This window comes from Protopterus annectens, chromosome 15.part0, assembly GCF_019279795.1.
Source record: "Protopterus annectens isolate FY-2018-M chromosome 15.part0, PAN1.0, whole genome shotgun sequence".
Taxonomy (NCBI): domain Eukaryota; kingdom Metazoa; phylum Chordata; order Ceratodontiformes; family Protopteridae; genus Protopterus; species Protopterus annectens.
Window position 1 is genome coordinate 376,997,059 of NC_056749.1, and position 24,932 is coordinate 377,021,990.

At 43.4% G+C, this 24,932-nt stretch overlaps 1 protein-coding gene across 1 annotated transcript in view; it reads right to left on the bottom strand.

Moving 5' to 3' along the window:
• TAF7L (TATA-box binding protein associated factor 7 like) overlaps positions 1–24,932 on the bottom strand; it is a 594,912-nt gene that overhangs the window by 461,832 nt on the left and 108,148 nt on the right. Inside the window, exon 8 of the mRNA XM_044057271.1 lies at positions 24,445–24,541. Coding sequence (XP_043913206.1) covers positions 24,445–24,541 — 97 coding nt within the window. The remainder of the gene's footprint in view (positions 1–24,444; positions 24,542–24,932) is intronic.

Consider the following 24,932-nt stretch of genomic DNA (forward strand, 5'->3'; position numbering starts at 1 on the left):
GATTATAATCACCAATTTCCTAGGTGCTAACTTTACATGTCTTATTGATGGTACTAAACAGATGTCTTTACATCAAAAAAACATTTTCCAAAAACTCATTACTACTAGTATCCAGCTTTCACCTACCCCACAGGAAGAACAATATCCCATAGTCAATATGCTATATATGCTCCTCAGAGGACATCTATGTGATGCTGTCCTAAAACTTATTTCACAGGTTCTGGAACAGAGCAGATGAGCTGGCCAAGGAGAAAACAGACGTTGACTCAATGTCCAAGGCCAAGTCTTTTACAGTACCAACCAAAGATATGCAAAGGTTAGAAAGAGACTATCACATAGACTTATAACAGCTTACAGGAGTAAAGGTGCACAATGACCGATATTATACTACCAACTACTGCTATTAAGTTAACCTATCGTAGAAGTAAGAAATCTTGGATACTTGTAAGTATTCTCTGAACTTAGCAAAATCTCCTTTGTCACCTAATACAATACGAGATTATTTTTCATATGGGCAATGTAATGTTTGTGCTGGTTACCCATGCTAACAGCTTTATTGCCCACAACAGCAATAGGTTTTTGAAATTTAAGTGCATGTAACTTGTGCAATCAATTCATTTATTTATCATGTAGACTGCATTTGCGGGGCATTCTACATTGGCCATGCATTAAGGCTCTTTAGTACCGTAATGATATTATGTGTAGGAAACACACCAACACACTTTATAACATGCTCAGCATCATTCAACTATGTTTTACTTTTGTGGGGATTTAACTATGTTTTACTTTTGTGGGGATCTAACTCCCTTAGTGATCACTCCCCTATAAAAGTCCTTAGATACTCACCTCACCATACCAAACCACAGATTCATAACCTGTAGAAAATTAGCTTACTTCCATCCAGAAACTTTCATATCTCTCCTCTCTGAAATAAACTGGAATTTCCTCCATCAACTCCATCTAGATGATGCTGTCCAGTCTTTTAACTCCACCCTCCTTAATATTCTTAACTCACTAGCCCCTCTTCGTACTGTCCGGGTTAAGTTTAATATTTCTCCTTGGCTATCCAACACTACCCATTTTCTACTAAAACAATAGAGACAAAGCATGGAAAATATGGACAAAACAAAGCTTCCAGCAGACCTGCAAAAATTAAAATAACTTAGAAATCAGGCCAAAAAACACATTAATAAAGATAAGTGAGAATTCTACTATAACCCCCCACCCTCAACCTTGAGATCCAACCCCAAAAAAATTCTGGAACTCAATAAACCAAATTCTACACCCTGGTATTCCCAGCTCCCCTAATCCACATCCAGATAAAACTCCTGAAGATACTGACCTCCACCTTCAACACCTATTTCAGTGACTCCATATTCAAACTACTTAACCCAAACCCCAACCCATCCACCCAAAGCAATATTTCTAATTATATATAATCTACACAACTTAAACACTACTAATAAATTTTCGCTTAAACCTGTACCTACCAGCTACATCAAATCCTTGCTCTCCAAATTAAAACCCTGCTTGGCCTTTGTAGACAACATCCCCTCTCTGTTTCTTCAAATAGCCGCTGACTCTCTCGGCCTTCTGGTCTCAATCTTAATTAACCGCTCTACCTCAGAGTCTAAAGTTTCATCCATCTGAAAACAATTCTATACCTTACCCATACACAAAGGAGGTAACTCCACTGACATCACCAATTTCAGACCTATCGCTATCCTGTCACCGCTCTTCAAGATTCTCGAAAAATGTATTCATAAACAAGTCATGCACTACTTAATTCAAGAAAATATGCTTGCACCAACTTAACATGGTTTTAGACCTAAGCATAAAACCACCAGCGCCCTACTATCCTTCCTTAATACTGTTTCCCTAAACAGAGATGACAACAAACTTATATCCTGCCTATTCTTAGACCTTTCAAAGGCTTTTGACACAGTCTCCCATCCTCTTCTACTGCACATACTAACCAATCTTAACTTCTCCCCTGCTGCTGTTGCATGGTTTGCCAGCTACCTCTGACTGACTTGAAGCAGTTAAATGGCACTTTTCTCACTCCACTCCTCTTCCAGTTAAAATGGGTGTCCCACAAGGTTCCATCCTTGGGGCACTACTTTTTATATCTTTACAATTCTCTCTCTACTCCTCCTGTCGTCTCTCACAGCTAGTCCAATATACTGATGACACAACAGTCATCACTATTACTGACTCACCATCTGAGCTCATCTCTGCCACACAGTCTACCTTCAACTCTGTTGAAAACTCTCTCTCCAAAAATCAACTAATCCTTAGCCCCCTAAAAAAAACATTTTACTAATTTTTCAACCAAAAAAAGTAACCATATCAAATCCTCCTCCTCACTACTCTCTCTAAATAACACCTTAACTGAGGTTGAATCCAACACTAACCTATTAGGAGTTTTTACTGATGACCAGCTCAGATTTGACTTGCATATCAACAGGTGTATCAGGAAAACTCATCAGAAACTAAGTCTCCTGTACTGCAACAAAAAATGTCTCTCCACAGAAGCTAAGATAAAAGAATAGTTGTGTAAGAACTTACCATAACCATAGATGCCCTTCTCTTCCATGTTGCAGTATTCATAACCTTAAGGAGTTGCTGCCTGCAACATCGGGCAACCGGCCAGTATACCAAAGTCTTTCAGTCAGGGATACGTGTGACGTAGAAAGTAGGGGGTCATAAACTGACGGCTATAACTATGACGTTTGCATGTACCTAGCTTAGAAATTGGTTGCCACAAAGACAGAAAGAAACCTCAGGAGCAGTAGGAAAGAGCTCAAGCTTCTGTATCCCAGGCACACTCCAACAGTGTTATGAAAATGGCCAAACATGAAAGGACAATAGGGGGTGGTGGGTGGGAATGAATACTGCAACAAGGAAGAGAAGGACATCTATGGTTATGCTAAGTTTTTACACAACTATTCTATGTCCTTCTATTCTCATATTGCAGTATTCATAAAGTACAGTTTTGTACCTACCATAAATGTAGATGTCCGAGTGTAAACACTGTTGCAGTCATTACACTTGGGTTATCCTGCCATCAGGTGATCCCGCAGCCGGCCAGAGTTCCAACGTCTTGGTCCGGTGTCGGTTGCTGACGCCTTCTCCCCGACGTCAGTGCGACAGGGATATACAAGATGCAGCTGACGCCATTTTCTTCAGTTTTTCTTGCCCCAGATGTCAGGTGCCCCCAAATAGGTAGGCAATTCAAATGGCTAATAAAAAATACAAAAGAAAAGCAAACAACCATTTTTAATTACCAGCAAATACTCCCCATAGGTAATAAAGGGTAGATGCCCTAGGTAAGTACCAGAAAGTAAGAGGGGAAGAAGGGAGGGTAAACTGGACTGCAGCAGTGTTTACACTCGAACATCTACATTTATGGTAGGCACAAAACTGTACTATGTTCATCGTGTTACACTGCTGCAGTCATTACACTTGGGTGGAATCCCAAAGCTGAGGTAGGGAGGCTGGATCTAGAAGGCATTAGGGGTGGCTATAAGGCCCTGCAGTACAGCAGTGGCGAAGCCAGCTCTGGATTTGGAGTATAAAGGCAAATGGTAATGTTTGGTGAAGGTATGCACAGAACTCCATGTTGCTGCTTCCAAAATATCCTTGGTGGGTACTCCTCTGAGGTAGGCAGTTGAAGTGGCTGTTGCCCTGGTGGAGTGAGATCTAATGCTGCTAGGTACAGGTTTCCTATGGTGGGTATAGAAGAAATGTATACAATGTCCTATCCATTTTGAAATAGTCTGCTTTGAAATGGCTTTTCCCTGTGCTCCTGCAGCGTATGCTACCAATAATTGCTCAGATTTTCTGAAAGCTTTGGTTTTGTCCAAGTAGAAGCGTAACTGTCTGTGAATGTTCAAAGAATGTAGTAGTCTCTCCCCTTTGTTCTGTGGCTTTGGATAAAAAGTTTTCAAGTGAATAGTTTTGGTTTAGAGCCACCACTTGATACCACCTTTTGCATAAATGTAGGGTTAGTTCTTAAAGACACCCTGTCCTGGTGGAAGATGAGAAAAGGTTCCACTGCCAATAGCGCCTGTAATTCTGAAACTCTTCGTGCTGATGTTACTGCCAGTAGCAGAGCAGCTTTCCAAGAGATGTATTTTAATTCTGCTGTGTTAGCTGGCTCAAAAGGAGGTAAAGTTAATTTTTCCAAAACAAAGTTGAGGTCCCAAGTTGGTGTAGGTGCTCTACGGGACGGTCTTGTGTTTTTAGCCCCTCTGAGGTATTGTCTGAGCAAAGGATTAGAAAAAATTGGTGGATCCATGTTGTAATGAACAGAGATAGCTGAGGCGTGGATCTTGATGGATGAAAAAGAGAGGCCCTTGTCCAGCATCTCAGTTAAGTATTGTAGTATCTTATGAATGTTTGGGTCAAGGTTGTGCGCTTTGGTTCCAGGCGCAGAATCTCTTCCATTTATCTGAGCACGCTTTCCTAGTGCTAGGCCTTCTGGCCTACAGAATGACATCCATAACAGCTTTGGAGAGAGGCATTGCTTGCTTGACTAAGGAATTTTCCATGCAGCTGGATTTAAGGTCTTTAGCTGGCTGTGAAGTATCTGATTGTTGTGATGTGTCAGCAACTGTGGGATTTGAGGCAAAATCCAGGGTGGCTCTTGTGCTAAGTTCTTTAAGATTGGGTACCGGTGCTGGCGTGGCCAGTCTGGTGCAATCAGGATCATTTTTGGCTCTTCCTGCCTGGCTTTTATGAGTACCTTTGGAAGGAGAGGTAAAGGAGGGAAAGCGTATACTTGTAGTTTTTTCCAGCTGAATGAGAGGGCATCCACTTTCCATGCTTGTGGATGGCAGCTCCTTGTGCAGAATAATTGGCAGTTCTTTGGGGAAGCAAACCGATCTATGTCCGGGCTCCACCACTTTTGTGTTGTCATTCTGAATATTTGTGGGTTCAGTTCCCATTCATGTGGGTCCATAATGTTTCTGCTTAGGTCGTCTGCCAGTTTTTTTTTCTCTCCTGGCAGGAATTGTGCTTGCAGATGAACTTGGTAGTTGTGAGCTGTGTTCCACAAGGTCATGGCTTGTCTGCAGAGGGGGTAGGAGTGTTTGCCCCCTTGCTTATGTACCACATAACTGTGGTGTTGTCTGTCTTTAGTAGTAATTGTTCTGGATGCAATAGGTCCTTGAAAGCTATAATAGCATTTTGTACAGCTAGCATCTCTTTTTGATTGATGTGGAGATGTCTTTGCTCTGTGGGCCACTCGCCCTGGATACATTTTCCTGCCATGTGTGCTCCCCAGGCGTAATCCGATGCATCTGTTGTCAGTGTCTGCCTGGCCGTGGGTTGAGTGAAAGGCTGTCTCTTGCTGAGGTGACAAGCTTGTGCCCACCATCGAAACTCCTGTTGTAGGCAGGGAATTAGAGGTATAACTGTTTCCAAACTTTGACAGTGTTGAGACCATACGCTCTTTAGGTACCATTGTAGTTTCCCTATATGCAGTCTGGCATATGGAATTAGTAGTAGGCATGATGCCATGTAGTCCAAGGCCTGCAGAATTTGTCTAGCAGGGAATTGGGTCTTTGTTGCCATTAATTGAAAATATTGAGTCAGTTGTCCTTGCTTGTCTGGCATGAGATAAGCCATCTGGGCCGTTGTGTTCAAGCTGGCATCCAGGAATATTATCTGTTGTGAGGGAACTAGTTTTGATTTATTTTCGTTTACTGTGTACCCCAGGCAACTTAATAACTTTTTTACGTACGCCAGATGCTTTAGTAGAATGTCCTTGCTCTCTGCTTGAATCAGGCAATTGTCCAGGTATGGATAAATCTGAATTCCCTTTTGTCTGCAAAATGCAATTACTGGTGCTAGGCACTTTGTGAAGACCCTGGGCGCAGTAGATAAGCCAAAGGGCAGTGCAGAGAATGGATAGTGCATTGAACCAGCTAGAACGCTAATCTTCTGCAGTTTTGTCTGATAGGGACATGCAGGTATGCCTTTTTGAGGTCCAGAGTCACGAGCCAAGCTTTCTTGCCCAGCATGGGAAGAAGCTGCTGTAATGTAAATATCTTGAATTTTGGAACATCCAGCTAAAGTGTTTAGTGTAGAAAGGTCCAGAATGGGTCTCCAGGCTTTGTCCTTTCTGGGAATCAGAAAGAGTCTTGAGTAAAATCTTTGTCCCTGTGGTGGTACCTTTTGAATAGCTCTCATGTCCATGAGTGCTGTAATTTGTTTTTGAGCCTCTGCCCATTGATTTGGTGGCAGATGTGGCATTCCTTTTAGCCTTGGCAGGGTGTGAAAATGGAATCTGTAACGTTGAGATACAATGTTGAGAACCCATTTGTCTTTGGTGATGCAATGCCAGTTGTGATAGAAAAGTGCCAGTTTTCCTCCTAAGGGGGCTGCCAAGAGAGAGCTGTTTGGCAGCTGCAGTGGAAAGTCATTGAAGCTGTTTTTATAAGGTTGAGGCCTGTCTTCCCCTTCTTTCTGGCTTGGTGTGCCCCACTGTCGAGGCCTGTAAGGGCCCTGTGTCTGACCTCTACCTCTTGGATGACTGTATCTGCCCCTTTGAGGTCTATCTGTGACTGGAAAGGACAATTCTTTGTTGGCCAATTTCTGCTAAAATGAGGAGGCTGAACCTGCAAGAAATCTTTCACCATTTGCATAGATTTTGCCTTATCCGCCATCGTCTTTAATACCGCCTCTGCCTTAACTCCAAACAGCACATCCCTCTGCAAAGGTGCATCCAGTAACTTGACCTTAACATGATCTGGTAACGTATGTTCATTTAACAGAGCATGCCTTCTAATAACAGAGCCTGTAACTGCTGCTCCACAGGAGGCCTCTATGGAATCACACCCACATTGCAAAGTATGTTTTCCCACTTGTTCAGCTGCATGCAATAAATCCTGCATTTCTTTTAAGTTAGGAGTAACTGAATCTGGAAGCATCTTTTGTTTCAACTGAGACATTAAAAATTGCTGATATTGTAGCATGTGAAACTGGCAATTCAAGGCTCTCATTGCTAAAGTTGCAGACGTATATACCTTCTTTCCCCATCTGTCTAATGCTCTGGAATCTCTGTCAGAGGGAACTGGGTTTTTTGCTGATGAGGCCTTAATCCCTTTGGGTCCCTGCGAAATAGTTTCAGGGTCAGCAGCAGGGCTTTTGTACAGAAATTTGTGAGAGTCGGGGACCCTGTAATATCTATCCGGTTTAACTGGGGCTGGGGGTAAGGAGTCAGGGTTCAAACTGGATTCAGTGTACACATCATCCACAATGTCTAAAACTGGCGGGATAGCAAGGGGTCTGTGTTGAGGCAATAAAAGGAAGTCTCTGAGCCTTTTCTTGGATTCTGAGTAATCCTGGCCTTCCCAATGGAAATGCTCCCTCATGGTATGTAAGGTCTTCCCAAAGGACTAATCCTCAGGTGGACAGGCTGATTGAATTGATTCCTCAGCATCAGAATCCTCATAAGGGGGTAAAGAATATCCTAGGTCAGAGGAAGAGTCTGAGGAAATGGACACTTGGTCAGAAGATTCAGAGTCTGCATCCTGTCTGGGCCTTTTATCAGGAGGGGGATGGGACCCCCTGATCGGGGTGATTAGGTCCTCGGCCATTCTAAGCATTTGTTTCTTAGGCATGGAAGCCTGTCCTGGAGAGAGTTGTGTCTGTTTCTTTGCTTTTAAGGGGGGCTTACACTTAGCAGAGGGTTTAATGGTTAACTCGGTAGGTCTGAAAACACCCTCTGTAGCTGTGGATTGCTCAGCTACTTTGGTTCCCTCTGTAGGTTTAGGATCGGTAAGCTGAAGACCTAGTGCGTTCGAAGGCCCAGCCAGCTCCACGTGGGAGTCGGAGGCAGTCTGTGGTTCTGTGGAAGCGGTAGTCAGGGGGCTGACACTTTGCTGAAAACCAGAGAACCAGCGACCGGCCTAGAAGAGGCCTCGTCGTCAGTTTTGGGCCTCGGATGCCTATCCTTGTCCTTGCGCTTTTTATGCATTGCGGTCGTCTGAATTTCTGACGGCATGGTGTAATTGATTTTTCTACCAAAATAATGTTGGGCAAAATCAAACCGACGTTTAATAGTGGGCTTGTTAAACCTAGCACAAAACCAACAACCAGTGACGTCGTGGTCAGGGCCTAGGCATGGAATACAATAGGAGTGGAAATCCTTATGAGGTATTTGCTTCCCACAAGAAATACAACTATTAACTTTTACTGACATCGGTCTGAGGCAAGAAAACATTTCCCCAACGGGGTACTTAGCTTTTTTAGAAGACTTCGGTTCTGGATTTGGAATGAAAATCTCAGAAGTCGGCCAACCGGCACTTGCAAACTGCTTCTGCTTCAGGCACCGCGCAGCAAGAAAGACTGAAGAAAATGGTGTCGGCTGCATCTTACATATCCCTGTCGCACTGACCTCAGGGAGGAGGCGACAGCAACTGACGCCGGACCAAGACTTTGGAACTCTGGCTGACTGCAGGACCGCCTGACAGCAGGATAACCCAAGTGTAATGACTGCAGCAGTGTAACACGATGAACATCCTTCAGGAGAGAACCACAGCTCTCTAGGAAGAAGCATGGGAGGTAGGAAGGGGAGCAGAGTCAATGAGGCCCTGCAGGATATACCTAGCAAACCCTGCTCTAGCCATGGAGATCAGGTCCAATTTGTAATGTTTGGTAAATGTGTGTACAGAGGACCAAGTTGCAGCCTCTAGGATAGAGGAGTAATCAATTTCCTTGAAAAAAGATGTTGAAGAGGAAGCAGCTCTAGTGGAATGTGCCTTGACAGGTGAAGTCAGCTGCTTTCCATTAAAGGAGCAGCAAAAGGCTATAGCCTTAGAAATCCAAGAGGCAATAGTGTGTTTAGATGCTGCTTTGCCAAGGGCTCTAAGAGGGAATACACAAAAACCTTGTCAAGACTGTCTGACAGATTTTGTCTTATCTAGGTAAAACCTCAGTTGCCCATGAACATCCAGGGGAATGCAAGGCCCTTTCTGAGGATTTCTGTGGTTGCAGGATGGTCTGGTTTAAAGAAATTTTGTTGACTACTTCATGCATGAAAGAAGGGTTAGTTCTGAGACAAACCCTATCTTTATAAAAAAAATAAGGTAGGGAGATGAAGCCATAAGGGCATGGATCTCTGAGACCCTTTTGGAAGAAGTAAGGACCAGTAATAAAACTGGTTTCCATGAGCAGAATTTAAGGGAGGAGGAGTGGGCTGGCTCAAAAGATGCCAATGTAAGCTTTTCCAGCACAAAGCTGAAGTCCCAAGGAGGGGGGACAGGCTTACGGGGAGGTCTTATATGAAGGACCCCAAGCCAAGGGAGGAGTCAAGGGAAGGCAAGCAGAAATAGCAGATAGGTGTAATTTTACTGAAGAGTAGGTCAACCCTGAATGTAGTAACCCACACAGGTAGGAAAGGACTAGTGGAACATAAACTAGAAGAGGCTCCTTTTGTTTCCTGAGGCACCATTGGGAGAATCTTTTCCACACTGATGGGTAACTTCTCCTGTTACTTGATTTCCTGGCTTCCTGCAGGACAGTGAGTACATCCTCTAAGCATAGGTCCCTAAAGGGGATCAGAACTCTGTCAACCACAGTGTCAGTTTGAGGTTGAGTAGGTGGGGGTGAATTAGGGATCCACTGTTTTGTGCGAGTAGGTCAAAGTGGTGAGGTAACCTGCAGTGATTGCCCTGGGCTAAAGGTTGAGAAGGGGAAACCAATGCTGTCTTGGCTAAAAGGGTGTCACCAGCAGGATTTTTGGTTTGCCCTTCTGTATTTCAGGAGGACCTTGTAAATTAGAGGAAATGGAGGGAAGGCATAAAGGAAAGTACAGTTGTGTACACTTACCATGAATGTAGATGTTCGAGTGTTTGGGTTATCTGCTTGCAGGTAGCCCTCAGTCGACCTGATTAACAAAGTATTGGGTCCTGTGTCGGTTGCTGTCCCTTCTTCCATGACATCAGGTTGTCAGGGGTATACAACATGCAGCTGACACCATTACATCAGTTTTTCTTGCCCCAGATGTCAGGTGCCCCCCTAATGGGGAGCAATTAAATATAAAAGTACAATGAAATACCTCCAACAAAAAAGCAAATACACCAAAAAGGCTTTTACGCATAGTAAAGGAAAGTAGAGGTATAGCCAAAAGAAGTTAGGGGGCTGGAGGGAGGGTAACCATGACTGCAACAGTGAATACACTCGAACATCTACATTTATGGTAAGTGTACACAACTGTACTATGTTCATGTTTCACTGTTGCAGTCATTACATTTGGGTAAATTCCCAAAGCTGTGGTTGGGAGGAGGAATTTAGATAGCATTAGGACCAGCTATAAGGACCTGCAAGACTGCAGTGGCAAATCCAGCTCTGTATTTAAAGAAAATTGGCAAATGGTAATGCTTGGTTAAAGTATGTACAGAACTCCAGGTAGCAGCTTCTAGGATGCCCCTGGTAGGGACGCCTCTGAGAATGGCTATAGAGCTAGATCCAGCCCTGGTGGAGTGAGGTCTGAGATCCCCTGGTTGATATGTTTTCCATGGTGCTTATAGCAGAAATGAATGCAATGGCCTATCCATTTAGAAATAGTTTGCTTTGAAATAGCCTTCCCTTCTGCCCCTGCAGCAAATGTTACCAGCAGTTGTTCAGATTTCCTTTGAGGTTTAGTCCTGTCCAAGTAGAATCTGAGTTGTATGTGCACATCTAAGGAATGCAATATCTGTTCTCCTTAGTTCTGTGGATTGGGAAAGAAGGTTGGCAAATGAATGGACTGATTAAGAGCCACACTGGATACCACCTTGGGCATGAAGGATGGATTGGTTCTGAGGGACACCATGTCCGCACGAAAGATGATGAAAGGCTCCACTGCCATAAGGGCCTGTAACTCAGATACCCTTCTAGCTGAAGTGATTGCAAAAAGGAAAGCTGTTTTCCAAGATAGAAATTTTAGGTCTGCAGTAGCAGCTGGTTCGAAAGGAGGTACAGTGAGTTTCTAAAAAACAAAGTTAAGGTCCCAGGCTGGGGTTGGAGCTCTCCTGGGTGGTCTGAAATTGTTGGCCTCTCTGAGGAACTGCTTGAGCAGTGGATGAGAGAAGAGGGGGGTTCTATGTTATAATGAGCTGAAATGGCTGAGGCGTCAATTTTAATGGAGGAAAAAGACAGGCTCTTGTGAAGCATCTCAGTTAAGTATTGTAAAATTTGAGGTAAATTGGGCTCTGTTGTGCTCATCCCTTGAGATTGGTTCCAGGCAGAGACTTTTTTCCATTTTTCAGCATAGGATTTTCTAGTGCTAGGCCTCCTTGCATCTAAATAGATATCCATCACAGGTTTACTGAGGGATGGTAAAGGAGAGATTATGTAATTAGCCAGGCTGCAAGATTCAGTGTTAGAAGCTGAGGGTGCAGAATCTGGTTTACCTGTTGAGACAAAAGGGAAGGGAGCCTGAGGCAGGTGCCATGGGGATAAGCGTGACACACTGTGCAGGAGGGGGTACCAGTATTGGCGCAGCCAGTCTGGAGCAATCAAAATCATCCTTGGTTTGTCCTGTTTGATTTTTAGTAGTACTTTGGAGAGCAGAGGCAGAGAGGGGAAGGCATAGACTGATAGGTTTTTCCAGCTGATGGACAGAGCATCCACTTTCCAGGCTTGTTTGTTAGGGGTCCTTGTGCAAAATTTGTCCAACTGGTAGTTACGGAGAGAGGCAAACAGGTCTATATCTGGGCTCCCCCATTTGCTTGTCAACATGTTGAAAATCCTTGGTTCCAGTTTCCACTCGTGTGGGTCCAGAAGTTTTCTGCTTAGTCCGTCTGCCAGTGTATTTAACTTTCCTGGCAGGAATTGAGCTTGTAGGTGCACTTGGTAGCTCAAGGCTGTGTTCCACAATGCCATGGCTAGTCTGCAGAGGGGGTAAGAATGTGTGCACCCCTGTTTGTTCATGTATCACATAAAAGTGGTGTTGTCCTCTTTACCATTAGTTGTTCTGGAAGAATGTGGTCCTTGAAGGCTGTCAGAGCATTCTGTACAGCTAACATTTCTTTTTGATTGATATGCAGGTGCAATTTACTTGGGTTCCATTTGCCCTGAATGCACTTCCCTGCCAGGTGAGCCCCCCATGCATAGTCTGATGTGTCTGTTGTTAGGGTTTGGGCGGCAGGGGGTGGTGTGAAAGGTAGTCCCTTGTTTTGATGGCAGGCCTCTGCCCACCAAAGGAACTCTAGGCATAGGCAAGGTATGATAGGAATCATTGCTTCTAGATCCTGAGAATGTTGACACCATAGGCTTTTTAGAAAGCACTGTAGTTTCCTCATATGCAGTCTTCCATATGAAATTAAAAGAATGCAGGAGGCCATGAACCCCAAGGCTTGCAGTATTTGTCTTGCAGATAGCAGGGTCTTTGTGGCCACTTGTTTGAAGTAGGTTGTCAAATGAATTTGTTTCTCTGGCATGAGGTAGGCCATCTGGGAAGCTGTATTCAAGCTTGCTCCCAGGAATATAACTTTTTGGCAGGGTACCAGGTGTGATTTCATTTAGTTTATGGTGTACCCCAAACAAGTTAGACCGCTTTGTACAAAGGCCAGATGATTCAAAAGTATGTCCTGGCTTTCTGCCTGAATTAGACAATCGTCCAGGTATGGATATATTTGAATATTTCTTTGCCTGCAAAATGCAATAACTGGAACTAGGCACTTTGTGAATACCTTGGGTGCAGTAGATAAGCCAAAGGGCCGTGCAGAGAACTGATAGTGCGCGTAGCCAGCTTTGAAGCGTAAGTATCTTCTGCAAGATTCCCTGATTGGGATGTGCAGGTATGATTCTTTTAAATCTAGTGTTGCCAAACAGGCATCTTTGCCTAGCACAGGAAGTAATTGGTGAAGAGTCAGCATCTTGAATTTTGGAATCTCCAAAAAGGTGTTTAGAGTAGACAGGTCCAGGATAGGACGCCATGAACTGTCTTTTCCGGGTACCAGGAAAAGTCTCGAGTAGAATCCTTGTCCCTTTTCCTCTTCTGGTACCAGTTGAATAGCCGCCATGCTTAAGAGAGAAAGTACTTGTTTTTGGGCCTCTGCCCACTGATTTGGGGGTAGGTCCAGCCACCCGCTTGATGTTGGCAACATATGGAAGTGAAATCTGTATCCCTGGGACACTATATTTAAAACCCATTTATCCTGGGTAATGAGTTCCAGTTCTTTGCATAAAGAGCAATCTTTCCCCCCAAAGGGGCAGCCAGTTGATAAGTGCTTGGAAATTTTAAAAGAAAGTTATTGGGACAGTTTACCATGGGGGGGGGGTCTTATTACTCCAGATTCGGAAGTGGAGGCCCCCACTGCTTATTCCTGTGTGTCCCCTGGGACTGAAACCTGGGGTTTTTGCTGTGTCTGGGTTTGGCTTGAGAAGACCTGGAAGGGGCTGAAAAGGACCAATTCTTAGAAGGCCAGTGCCTACCAAATCTAGGAGGCTGAACTTGTAAGAAATCTTTAACAGTTTGCATAGATTTAGCTTTATCTTCCATCTTTTTAAGAACTTCCACAGCCTTGTTGCCAAATAGGTGGTCCTGATTTAAGGGAGCATCCAGCAATTTAGCTTTAACATGATCAGGCAAAGATTGCTCCTTAAGCCAAGCATGCCTTCTGAACACAGACCTAGTAACAGCGGCCCTGCAAGAGGCCTCTACTGAATCAAAACCACACTGCAAAGTACGTTTTCCAACTTGTTCAGCAGAATGCATTAAATACTGTAATTCTTTATTTTCCACACAGTCAGGAATCAACATCATTTTTTGTTTAAGCAATCCAATAACATGTTGCTGATACTTTAACATATGAAACTGGCAGTTTAAAGCCCTAATGGTCAAGGTTGCAGAAGTTTAAACCTTCTTACCCATCTATCCAGCGCCCTGGAGTATCTATCAGAAGGGGTAGGATTTTTAGCAGTAAAAGCCTTAATGCCCTTAGGCCCCTGTGAAATAGTCTCTGGATCTGCAATAGGATTTTTAAAAAGAAAATTGTGTGACTCAGGGACCTTGTAGTATCTGTCAGGTTTTCTGGGAGCAGGAGGCAAGGAATCAGGGGCCAAACTAGATTCCAAAAAAGCATCATCAACAATGTCTAGTACAGGAGGAATAGCTAAAGGCCTATGCTGAGGTAGGAGTAACAAATCCCTAAGCCTCTTTTTTGAATCAGAAAAATCCTGGCTTTCCCAGTGGAAATACTCCCTTAGAGTATGTAAGGTTCCCCAAAAGAAAAATCCTCTGGAGGGGAAGCAGAGGGAATGGAGTCCTCTGCATCAGAAACATCATAAGTAGATAAGGGCAAATCCAGATCATCAGAAGAATCAGAAAAAACAGAATCCTGGTCAGAAAATTCATAAATCACTTCAGTCCTAGGACTCTTAGAAAGGGGTGGAGGGATGGCTACCCCTGATTAGAGTTATTAGATCTTCAGCCATTCTTATAATTTGTTTTTTAGGCATAGAGGCCTGAGCATGTGGCCTGGACGTTGTGTTTTTTAGGCATACTTTGAGATTTAGGCCTAACAGAAGAAGGAGGCGTCGGTTTAATATGCAAGTCTGTAGGCCTGAATACACCCTCAGAAGCCGGTGCCTGCGCAGCGGCTCTGGACCCATCCAAGGTAGAGACATCCACGGGTCCCATAGTTGAAGCATTTGGCGGCATATTGGACTCCGAATGGGTGTCAGTAGAGGCCTGAGAATCAGAAGTAGCTGGTATCAGGGGCTGCGAAAGCGCCTCACTGAGAACTGGCAAACTGGCGACTGGCTTAGGAGAAGCGTCGTCGGCAGTTTTGGACCTCGGCGGTCTGTCTCTGTCTTTATCTTTGCATTTTTTCAGAATCCTGGTTAGTCGGATAGTTAACCAACGAAATTTCTGGATAATTAAACAGAGAACTGAAATATTTAGAGGCGAAAATATACAGACGACGGATAGTGCGCTGATTAAATAAAGCACAAAACCGACAGCAAGATACGTCGTGGTCAGGGCCTAGGCAAGGAATACAGTACGAATGACAATCTTTATGAGGTATTTGCTTTCCACAAGTAATGCAATTATTAACTTTTACTGACATCGGAAAGGAGCAAGAAAAAGTTTCCCCAATGGGGTACTTAGCTTTAGTTGAAGACTTCGGTTCTGAAACTCGAAAACGAAAATTTCAGGGGTTGGCCGACCGGCACTTGTGAACTGCTTCTGCTTCAGGCACCGCATGGCAAGAAAGACTGATGTAATGGCGTTGGCTGCATGTTTTATACTCCTGATGATCTGACGTCATTGAAGGAGGGACAGCAACTGACGCAGGACCCAAGACTTTGTTAATCAGGCTGACTGAGAGCTACCTGCAAGCAGATAACTCAAATGTAATGACTGCAACAGTGAAACACAAAGAACATCATTCCTTCCCAAGTAAAGGAGAAGGCATCCACTTTCCAAGCCTGTGGATGAGGGAGCCTTGAGCAGAAGAGAGGCATCTGTTTGTTCTGGGAGAAGGCAAACAGATCTGCCTGAGGAATACCCTACCTGTGAATTAGATCCAGAAATACCTCCCTGTGGAGCATCAATTTGTGGGAGGATGATAATGTTTTGCTTAGGGCATCTGCTATCCTGTTTTCTTCTGATGGATGTAGACTGCCTGCAAGTGAATTTGAAGATCTGCTGCCAGGGACCAAATATTTATTGTCAGACTGGAATGGGGGTAAGACTTTGCCCCTCCTTGCTTGTTTATGTAACACAGGACAGTCATGTTGTCTGTGATGACCTGCAGGGTGCCTGGCAAAAAGATCTGTTGAAAGGCCTGCATGCCCAAGAATAGGGACTTTAGTTCTCTCAGGTTGATGTGGTCCTTCCTTTCCTGAATAGACCATTCCCCCTGAACTTTGTGCTGCTTGTTGGCATGGTGAAGGATGGCTCCCCAACCTAAATCTGACGCATCTGTGTACATATGCTGTTTGGGTGGGGGGAACTGCAGTGGCACCCCTTGATTCAGGGAGATGGTGGCAATCCCCCATGAGAGTTACTTCTTTAAGCATGGAATAAGGGGTAGTTTTGTTTCCAAAGGATGAGTGTGTTGGCTCCAAGAGTTTCTCAAGCCCCACTGAAACTTCCTCATGTGCATTTTGGCAAGAGGTATCATGGGAATCAAGGAAGCCATGTATCCTAGTATCCTGAGAAATTCCCTTGCTGTGATGGATGCTAGAGGTAGCAGGGAAGTGGAAGAACTGAGAAAGAAACTACTGTGTGTGGAGGGACAAAGACTGACATCAAATATGTCCTGATCCTGCTCTCCAGAAACAGAAGGTCTTGGGATGGAGTCATTTGAGACTTTAGGCCATTTAGTGTGAAACCTAGACTCTGCAGGAAAATGCACACCATGTCCAAGTGTTGGGAGAGGATTAGTGGATCCTGGTGCAAAAAAAGAAGGTCATCCAAGTAGGGGTAAATCTGTATGCCCTGCAGTCTGCAGTGTGCAACAGCACTTTGTGAAGAGTCTTGGTGCTGTGGAGAGGCCAAAGGTAAGGCAGAAAATTGAAAATGAGAAGAACCCACAGAGAAACATAAATATCTTCTGTAAGGGGGAAAGATGGGGATATGAAGGCATGCATCCTTCAGATCCAGGGAGACCATGAAGGCTTGCTGAGGTATGAGGGGAAGGAGGTGTTGTAAAGTTAGCATTTTGAAGGTAGGCATTTTGAGGAAGAGATTGAGGTGGGATAAGTCGAGGATGGGTCTCCAAGGACCATCTTTTCTTGGGACCAGAAAAATCCTTGAATAAAATCCCTTGGCTAATTGATCCTCTGGTACTGGTTCTATAGTACCCTGAGATAAAAGTTGGGTGAGGATAGGTGGGAGGAGTGGGAGCTGATTTTGAGGGGGTTGTGGTATCCCCTGCAAGGGAGGAGTAGCCCGCCAGGTCATAAAGTATCCCCTCTAGATGATGGAAAGCACCCACTTGTCTGAGGTGATTTTCTGCAAGGAGGGTAGAGATAGGATAAGGCGTGAGGATGGGGGTGGTGGAGCTGGTTAAGGGAGGAGAGTCACAGTGGAGGAGCTCTGCCCTGTGTCTGGTTGCCTCTGAAAGGAAGATGGAGTGGAGGTGGTTGAAACCCTCAGAGCAGATTGTTTTCTGGTATGTCTGTATTCCCTGGACTGAGTAGCAGAGGGGTCAGAGGACTGTCTCTTGACAAAGCTAGGTTTTTAAGGATAATTTCTATTAAATTTGGGAACAGGTGAGACTAGTAGATGTTTTAAATTTTGTAAGTCTTTACCATTTTTCTGTAGAGACTTAAGTAGCTCAGCAGAGGCAGCTCCAAATAGGGCTTTGTTGTCCAAAGGTGCATCTAACAACTTAGCTTGAACATCCAAAGATAAGGGCTGGAGTTTTAGCCATGAAAACCTCCTTAGCACAGAACCAGAAGCAGCTGACTTAGAAGAAGCTTCTACAGCATCATAGCTGCACTTCATGGAATGTCTGGTCACTTGAGAAACTGTGGACAGAAGGGTACATATCTGAGTCTTAACAGGGGATTCTGGAACCTCTGACAGAAGGCTATAGGCACTGGTCAGGGAATCCAAGGCAAACTTTGCCATATGTGTCTGATAAGTAATAGCTCAAATGGCCAAAGTGGAAGTAGTATAAATTTTCTTCCCCAACCTGTCCATGAATTTACTGTATTTATCTGTAGAGCAAAAAGAAGAAGGAAGTTGCCTAGAGGACTTAACTGGTGAAACAGCAACCACCACAGGATCTGCTGGAGGATTTTTGAAAAGGTACTGCTCCTGAGCAGACACTTTATAAAATCTGTCTGGCCTCTTTGAAGCAGGAGGCTACGACTCTGGTCTTTGTGAGGCAGCAGAAAAATCATCCTGAAATGCCGAATGAAAGGGGGGAACTGCAGATGGTGAGGGCTGCTCCATCTGCAAGAGCTCAAAGTATCTCTTTTTTTGTCTCGGAGACATCTGATAATTTCCATTTGAAATGTCTAAGCAGGGAAAAGGTATCCCCAAAGGACAAATCTTCTTCAGGGGAATAAGGAGCGAGAAATTATTCTTCATCTGGGGTAACAAAGTCTTTGGGTGAATCCAACTGAGAGCAATAAGTTAAGGAATCATCTGAAGAGGAAGAGTCTTCCTCAAGAGAGTTCCTGAGGGGCAGCAGGTAGGCCCATCTGTGGGATCTGGGTCTGAAGAGCCTGAAAAGCCTTGAACAGAGTTTGAGAAAAGGTCTCCCAGGGAGGAGAGGGGTCTTTTAAAGTGTGCTTCCGCTTCCTTTTCCTTTTTAAAGGAGAAGAGGGAACATACGTTATAGTGGTTGCATCAGGCCTAACTTTCTTAGCCTTCTTCCTAGGCGGCTCATCGGAAGGGCCTGCTCCACTTACCATTTTGGATGCCAAAAGTCGGAGGTGGCTGGTTTTCTAAATAAAGTTTTAAAGCCGTTAGATGGCTTCTTAGGGTTTTCAGAACAAAGAACTGACTGATCTTACAGGCCTTGTAATCGTGAGCCTCCCCCAGACAAAATAAACACTGCTCGTGTGTTTCCTTGTAAGGGATTTGCCTACCATAAGCACACTTTCCTTTATTATAAAGCATGTATGTCTGACAAAAAACAAATAAGCAAAGAAATTTCCACAAGGGTGCTCATCTCTGAGTGGACAGCCAGAGAACGATCATCGAAATCAGCTAGATGATATCGAGCAAACGACGTAATACTGAACTGGCAGACGGACGCCTGATTCTCACTGCAGCAGAAAAATTCTGAGCTGGGTACGTGCAGATGTTACAGTTACAGCCAATGTCAGTTGATAGCCCCCTGCATTCTATGTCGCATATACCCCTGACTGAAAGACTTTGGTATACTGGCCAGATGTCTGGTGCTAGAGGCAGCAATTCCCTAAGGTTATGAATACTGTAACATGAGAATAGAAAGACATCTCTTTCTTATGCTTACCTATTACCCAGTCTACTGTACAGTTCTCAGATTTTCACTAATCTAAACTCAACTCTCCTTGCCAAACCTGAATCAACCTACAATAAGATAGCTAGATTTGCTGCCCAGCAAACCTACTACCATCACTGCCTCTCTCCGAAACAGCTAAACTGGCTTCAATTACCTCACATGCTCCTCCTCTCCCAGCTCCAGATCATTCACTGCATCCTCTACCAACCTTCCTATTGCCCCACTCTTTAGACTCTAATCTCCCACTATTCACCTGCTAGACCTCGCCGGAGCTCCATCTAAGACCTTCTATTAACTCACAAACCAAAATCTAAGTTTGGATGTAATCTCTACAGCTATAACCCCACCAAGTCATCTAAAGAAATCCAAATTCCTCACACCACACGGTCCAGAGACCTCAATCTCATTACCACGATCAACAGAACATGCTGTAGGGACAGGTTCATAACCCAGAGACTGCCCATGCTCTGGAATAGACTTCCCATACATGTCAAGCAGAGCACCTCACTGGCCCTCAAGAGAAATTTTGATGAGTGGATGGGAAGTTCACCCCGGGGATCACTCCACTGGTTCTACTTGATAGAGGCACTGGGAACCAACGTCAGGTTGCACGATGCCAGGGCACTTGCATGGGCTAGGCTTGTAAAGGCTCCAGGGCCATTAGCCTAGCACACACCTATGAACTTAAGGCAACAGCCTTCCACTAGAAGTTAGGTCCAATAAACAACTGAAAAAAATTAAAGCTGCCACCAGAGAATACCTGCAAAGTCAACGGACTTGCCACTGTATTCACCCTCCTTAAGCAGAGCTCTACCGTAAATTCCACCAACTGTTCTTTCCATATCTTATAAATTCTTTACTATAACACTGCTCAGATAACTTCATGCTCTCTACTACTCTTGGACAATGACTTAGATGAGGGAGTCTAATGTTAATTATTGTAATGTTAATATGTACTGTATGCCTACTACCAATTATTGTTATATTTCTACATTGCAGATTTATTTTCATTAATTTGTTACTGTATACATTCAAGATTTTTTCATTCTTCTGCTTATACTGTTATTTGCTTATGCTTAAATTTTTTTTTATTTTGTGTAATCTGTTGGAGCTTTTCTCCCTGGTCCTCCGCTGAAAAAGGGCTCATTCGGACTAACTCGGTCAGCAAATGTAAAATAAATAAGTAAATAAATAAAATTTAAAAATGCTGTGAAAAACAGGACAAGGTTCACTTCATGTGTGAAAGTCAATCCACAGCAGTTCTTTAAAGTTAAGACAGAAACCTTGTTTTCTTCTCAATTAAATATTACATTCTAAAAGTTTTGATGCTTTTTTCAAGCATGTAACAAAACTAACATTTTAATCATTTTTTCTTAGCATTATATGGACAGAGGCATACAGACTGGTTTCAAGTTTATTAGTCTTTATACATGCTGCGTAGAATTTGCTGTTAAAAACTGTCCTGCCAGTAAATTGTGCTGTTGCTCTATGCTAGGATACACTTTTAAATATCAGTTCCCTTATCTACTTAAACACACACATTTTTTTTTCTGAAGTGTATAAACTGATTTTATTACAACTCAAATTCAAGTTTACTGATTTTATCTAAGGTAGCTTTTGATACACCTGTACTTCTTACATGCATATTCCTGGCTTCAAATGATTAGTAAGGTCATATGGCTACTAAAACTTGTCACATGACTAATTTTACTTAAACTGTATGGCCAACATGGATTGCAAGATTAACTGAGAAACCTGATTTGATATCAACAAAACCAGTCTTTTTGGGTATCTTTACTCAATAAACTACAGGAATTACAGATACACTGTTTTTCTCTAATATTTAAGGCAACTGCACCAAGAGAGAGGGAGCCTTAAGAGGCCTTCAGTGTAAAAAGTTACTGCTCTAATTTTCAATACATTAATGTCAAATGGTTTTCCAACTGTAACTAGGAACCTCCGATTGCCTTTCCTACCCCAAGGTTGAGACATCTGTGGTATTATCACCTCAGTAATAGGAAGCAGGAAGGAAATGTCCTGTGAAGGGACAGGGATATGCAACCATCAACAAACAGAAGTCATGACATTTTTATTAAGGATTCGAAAAGACACCACTAGATTCTCAAGGTCTACTGCTGGATTCCTATGTGGTATCTGGCAAGGGGTATTAGGCATATCATGGTTGTCATAACCTTTAGACTCGTGTGGAACAGTCCCAATGACTGCTGAAGAAACAGTGTGTCAGATTGTTGGAGTGGGAGAATCCTCTCTAAAGGCAAACTCATTTTGCACACATTCATTTTGCACATGCCCAAGAGGCAGCCAGTAAAGATGAATGTCTGAGATGGCTCCATATGTGACTTCACATTGTTCAATGTAAAGACTGGAACAGAAGTAGTAGAGATTAGAGATTCCCAGTACTGTAAATAACTTGCTCAGTATTAGTTTGGCCAACACAGTCATCCAAGTAAAGAAAAATCATTGCAAGTGGCAGGTTCTGGTATTAAAGCGTACATTTGGAGAAAACCCTTTGCAGCTGAGATAAGATCAAATGGCAGAGTGCAACACTTGTAATTACTAGCTCCAACTCAGAACTGTAAGAACATTCTCGACTCTCTTCAGTCTTTACATGCAGGTAAGTATCCTGGAGGCCCAAAGGATACATCTACTCTTCTCTTCACAAGGAAGAAAGAACTGTTTGCAGCGAGAGTACATGGAACTTTTGTTTGGAAATGAACTTGCTGAAACTGCTGAGATCTAAAAATCGGTCTACGGCCCTTTGATTTTTTGGTACTAAAAAGAATCCTGAATAGTATTAGGACACGTTCTGCTTTGGTAGGCCTCTTGGACGGTCTTTTTTTGTTTTGGATGAAACGTGACATTAAGGACCTTTCTTCTTGCTGAACTCCTCTGGTGGGGCAAGTAAACTTGCCCTAAAAGTAGAAGTTCAAATGATCACTGCTGCAGTAGCCACAGCTATATGGGTTATATCCTGCACAAGATACAACAGCCAGCCACCTAACAAACCTTCAGGACACCTTCCATGTGGCAAACCCATTAGTCAGCTCAAGCTGATCTGACTAAATATTCAGTTTTGGGTGCAAAGCCCTTTAGAGCTTTCACGCCAGTTGAGAGTGGGAGGCTATGCCATGAGAAGACATTGCTAGGAAAATAAAAAATATGTGCCCATGCCCTGGCATATAAAACACAGGAAAAAAAAAACGAGGGGGAAGGGGGGGGACTATAGCAACAGTGATTATTTGAACCTCTAGTGCTATGGAAAGTTTACTTACACAACTGTATTATGTTCTTCGTATAGATCACTGTTGCATAGCCTTAGCTATACAGTAGATTACTACAGCTTAAAATAACTGGGAGGTGGAGAGATAGGGTCTAGGAGCTGCTGGAAAACAGTTGTAGCAAAATTTGTCCTACACCTGGAGAAGGAATCTAGTTTACAGTGCTTTGTAAAAGTGTGTGGAGAGGACCAAGTTGCTTCTTCTAAAATACTTCTGGAATCAAATCTTTTCCAAAAAAACAAAGCCAAGGCCCTCATAAACTGAGTCTTGGCCCTGCCTGAAAGAGATTTGCTGCGCTGGGAATAACAAAAAGGAATACCGTTTGATAACCATTTGGAAATAGTCTCCTTTGTCACAGGTTGTCCCTCCGTCTTACCTTCTCAAGAAATAAACAACTGAGTAGAGTTTTCCTGAAACCTTTTGTTCTATCAAGATAGTACTAAAGCGGTCGTTGGATATCCAAAGGTATGAAATATCTCTTCTCCCTCATTTTTGTGTTTTGGAAAGAAAACAGGGATATGGACAGATTGGCTTAAGGTAAACTTGGACACCACTTTATGCATGAAAGGATTAGTTCTCAAAGAAAGGAAGATGAGACATGGCTGAACAAACATAAGAGCTTGCAACTTGGACAATCTTCTTGCATTGGTCAGGGCAATCAGCAAAACTGCTTTCCATGTAAAAAAAACTTTAAGTCAGCCAGATGAGCTGGTTTAAATGGAGCAAAGTTTAGCTATGCTAACATAAAATTAAGTTTCTTAAGGAGGAGTACCATTTTTCTTTTGCAAAATTCCTTACATTTTTACATGAACCTGCACTGAAAGAGGTGGCTCCATGGGCAGACATGCTGAAATGGACAACAGATGAACCTTGATACAGGAGTAAGAGAGGCCTCATGACACTAGCCTTGAATGGATGTAAGCTTTTTTTGGTGGCACAGACTAGAAAACCTTTTCCATCCATTCATCCATCCATCGACAACACCCTTTTTCCCATTTTTACACATATGGGGTCAAGGTGTCATAACAGTAACTATTTCCATTTGCTAATATAGGATTTTCTATTAGCAGACTGTCTTGACTCCATTAATACCTGCAGCACATCCTCAGAAAACAGGTGGCTAAAAGGTATTAAAACACTATCATTCAGGCAGTCAGTTGTCATTGTTTAGGGTGGGGATGTTTAAAACACTCTGATCTTATGTGAGTAAAGCCAGTCTGTAAGGAAGCTCATGTTAATTCCTCCTGATCAATGCCAAAAGAAGGGAGAAAATACAGTTGCATAAGAACTTACCATAAAAGCAGATGTCCTACTGATCCCTGTTGCTGTATTCCTGACATAGGTTGTCACTGCTGATGTATGACTGGAGTTCCAAAAATTTACCTTCCCTAGGTCGTACGTCGGATGCATGAACTCAGCATGTATGTGTTTGGGTATAAAGGTGGACATATTAGCATGGATCCGGAGACTCTCTCCAGGCCGACAGTCTGAAGACTACTGAGAGAGAGAGACTGGTCAGCTAGGAGGGATGTAGCTCAAAATTGGTTAGAACATGCCCCCATATTCATGTAAAACAGCAAAGTATAAAGCAAAAGGGAGTGAGACAATAAAAGACGGAAATGAGACAGAGAGGAGGGGATGGTGGGTAGGCTGGAATACTGCAACAGTGATTACTAGGATATCTACTGCTATGGTAAGTTCTTACACAACTGTAACATGTGCCGACTGAAATCAGTGTTACAACATTCCTGTAGATAAGGGTGATTGCCAGAGTTGAAGAATGAAGGAAGGGAGGTTAGCTATTGAGGAGAGAAGTTGTCCAGCAGTCTGGACAGGACTGACATAGCAAAAGTTGTCCTGGACATGGAAAATGCATCAGTTTTATAGTGTTTGGTAAAGATGTGCACAAAATGTCCACTTCCAAGATGGACATGAAGTCTATTCCTTTGTGGAAGGCCCCTGAGGAAGTGACTGCCCTAGTGGAATGAGTTTTAGGGCAGGAAGGCAAGGTCTTAGCACAGCGTGAGTAGCAGAGAGAGAGATCCGTTGAAATCCAGACTACAATAATTTGTTTGGATACTGGCTGTCCCAGCTTAGGGGACATAAAATACAAATGCTGGTCAGTCTTTCTGAAGGATTTAGTTTAGTCCAGCTAAAATCTGAGCTGTCTATGAATGCCTAAAGAATGCAGGATCCTTTACCTCCCGTGTTGGGGACTGGGGCATTAGGTGAGAAGATGAACAGCTCAATTTCCTTAGGCATGAAAGATGGGTTAGCCCTGAGAGTCACCATGACTTTCTGAAAAATAAGAAAAGGGGGAATGGCCATGACAGCTTACAGCTCAAAATCCCTCCATGCACAGGTGAGGGCCAACAGCAGGATGGTTTTCCATGTACAAAACCTTAGAGAGATGGAAGAAGCTGGCTCAAAGAGAGGCAGAGTAAGCTTTTCTAACATAAAATTAAGATCTCATGGGGAGAGAGAGCTTTCCATGGGGGGGGGGGGGTTTAAGATGCAGAACCCCCTGAGGAAAAGCTTGACCTCTAGCCTAGTCATAAGTGGACGGCTAACAGGGAGGTAGGTACTGACAGCAGACAAGTGAGTTTTTATGGAAGAGTAGGCTAAGCTTAATTGAAGAAGTTTGCAAAGGTACTGCAGTACTGTAGGGACCTGTACTAAGAGTGGATCC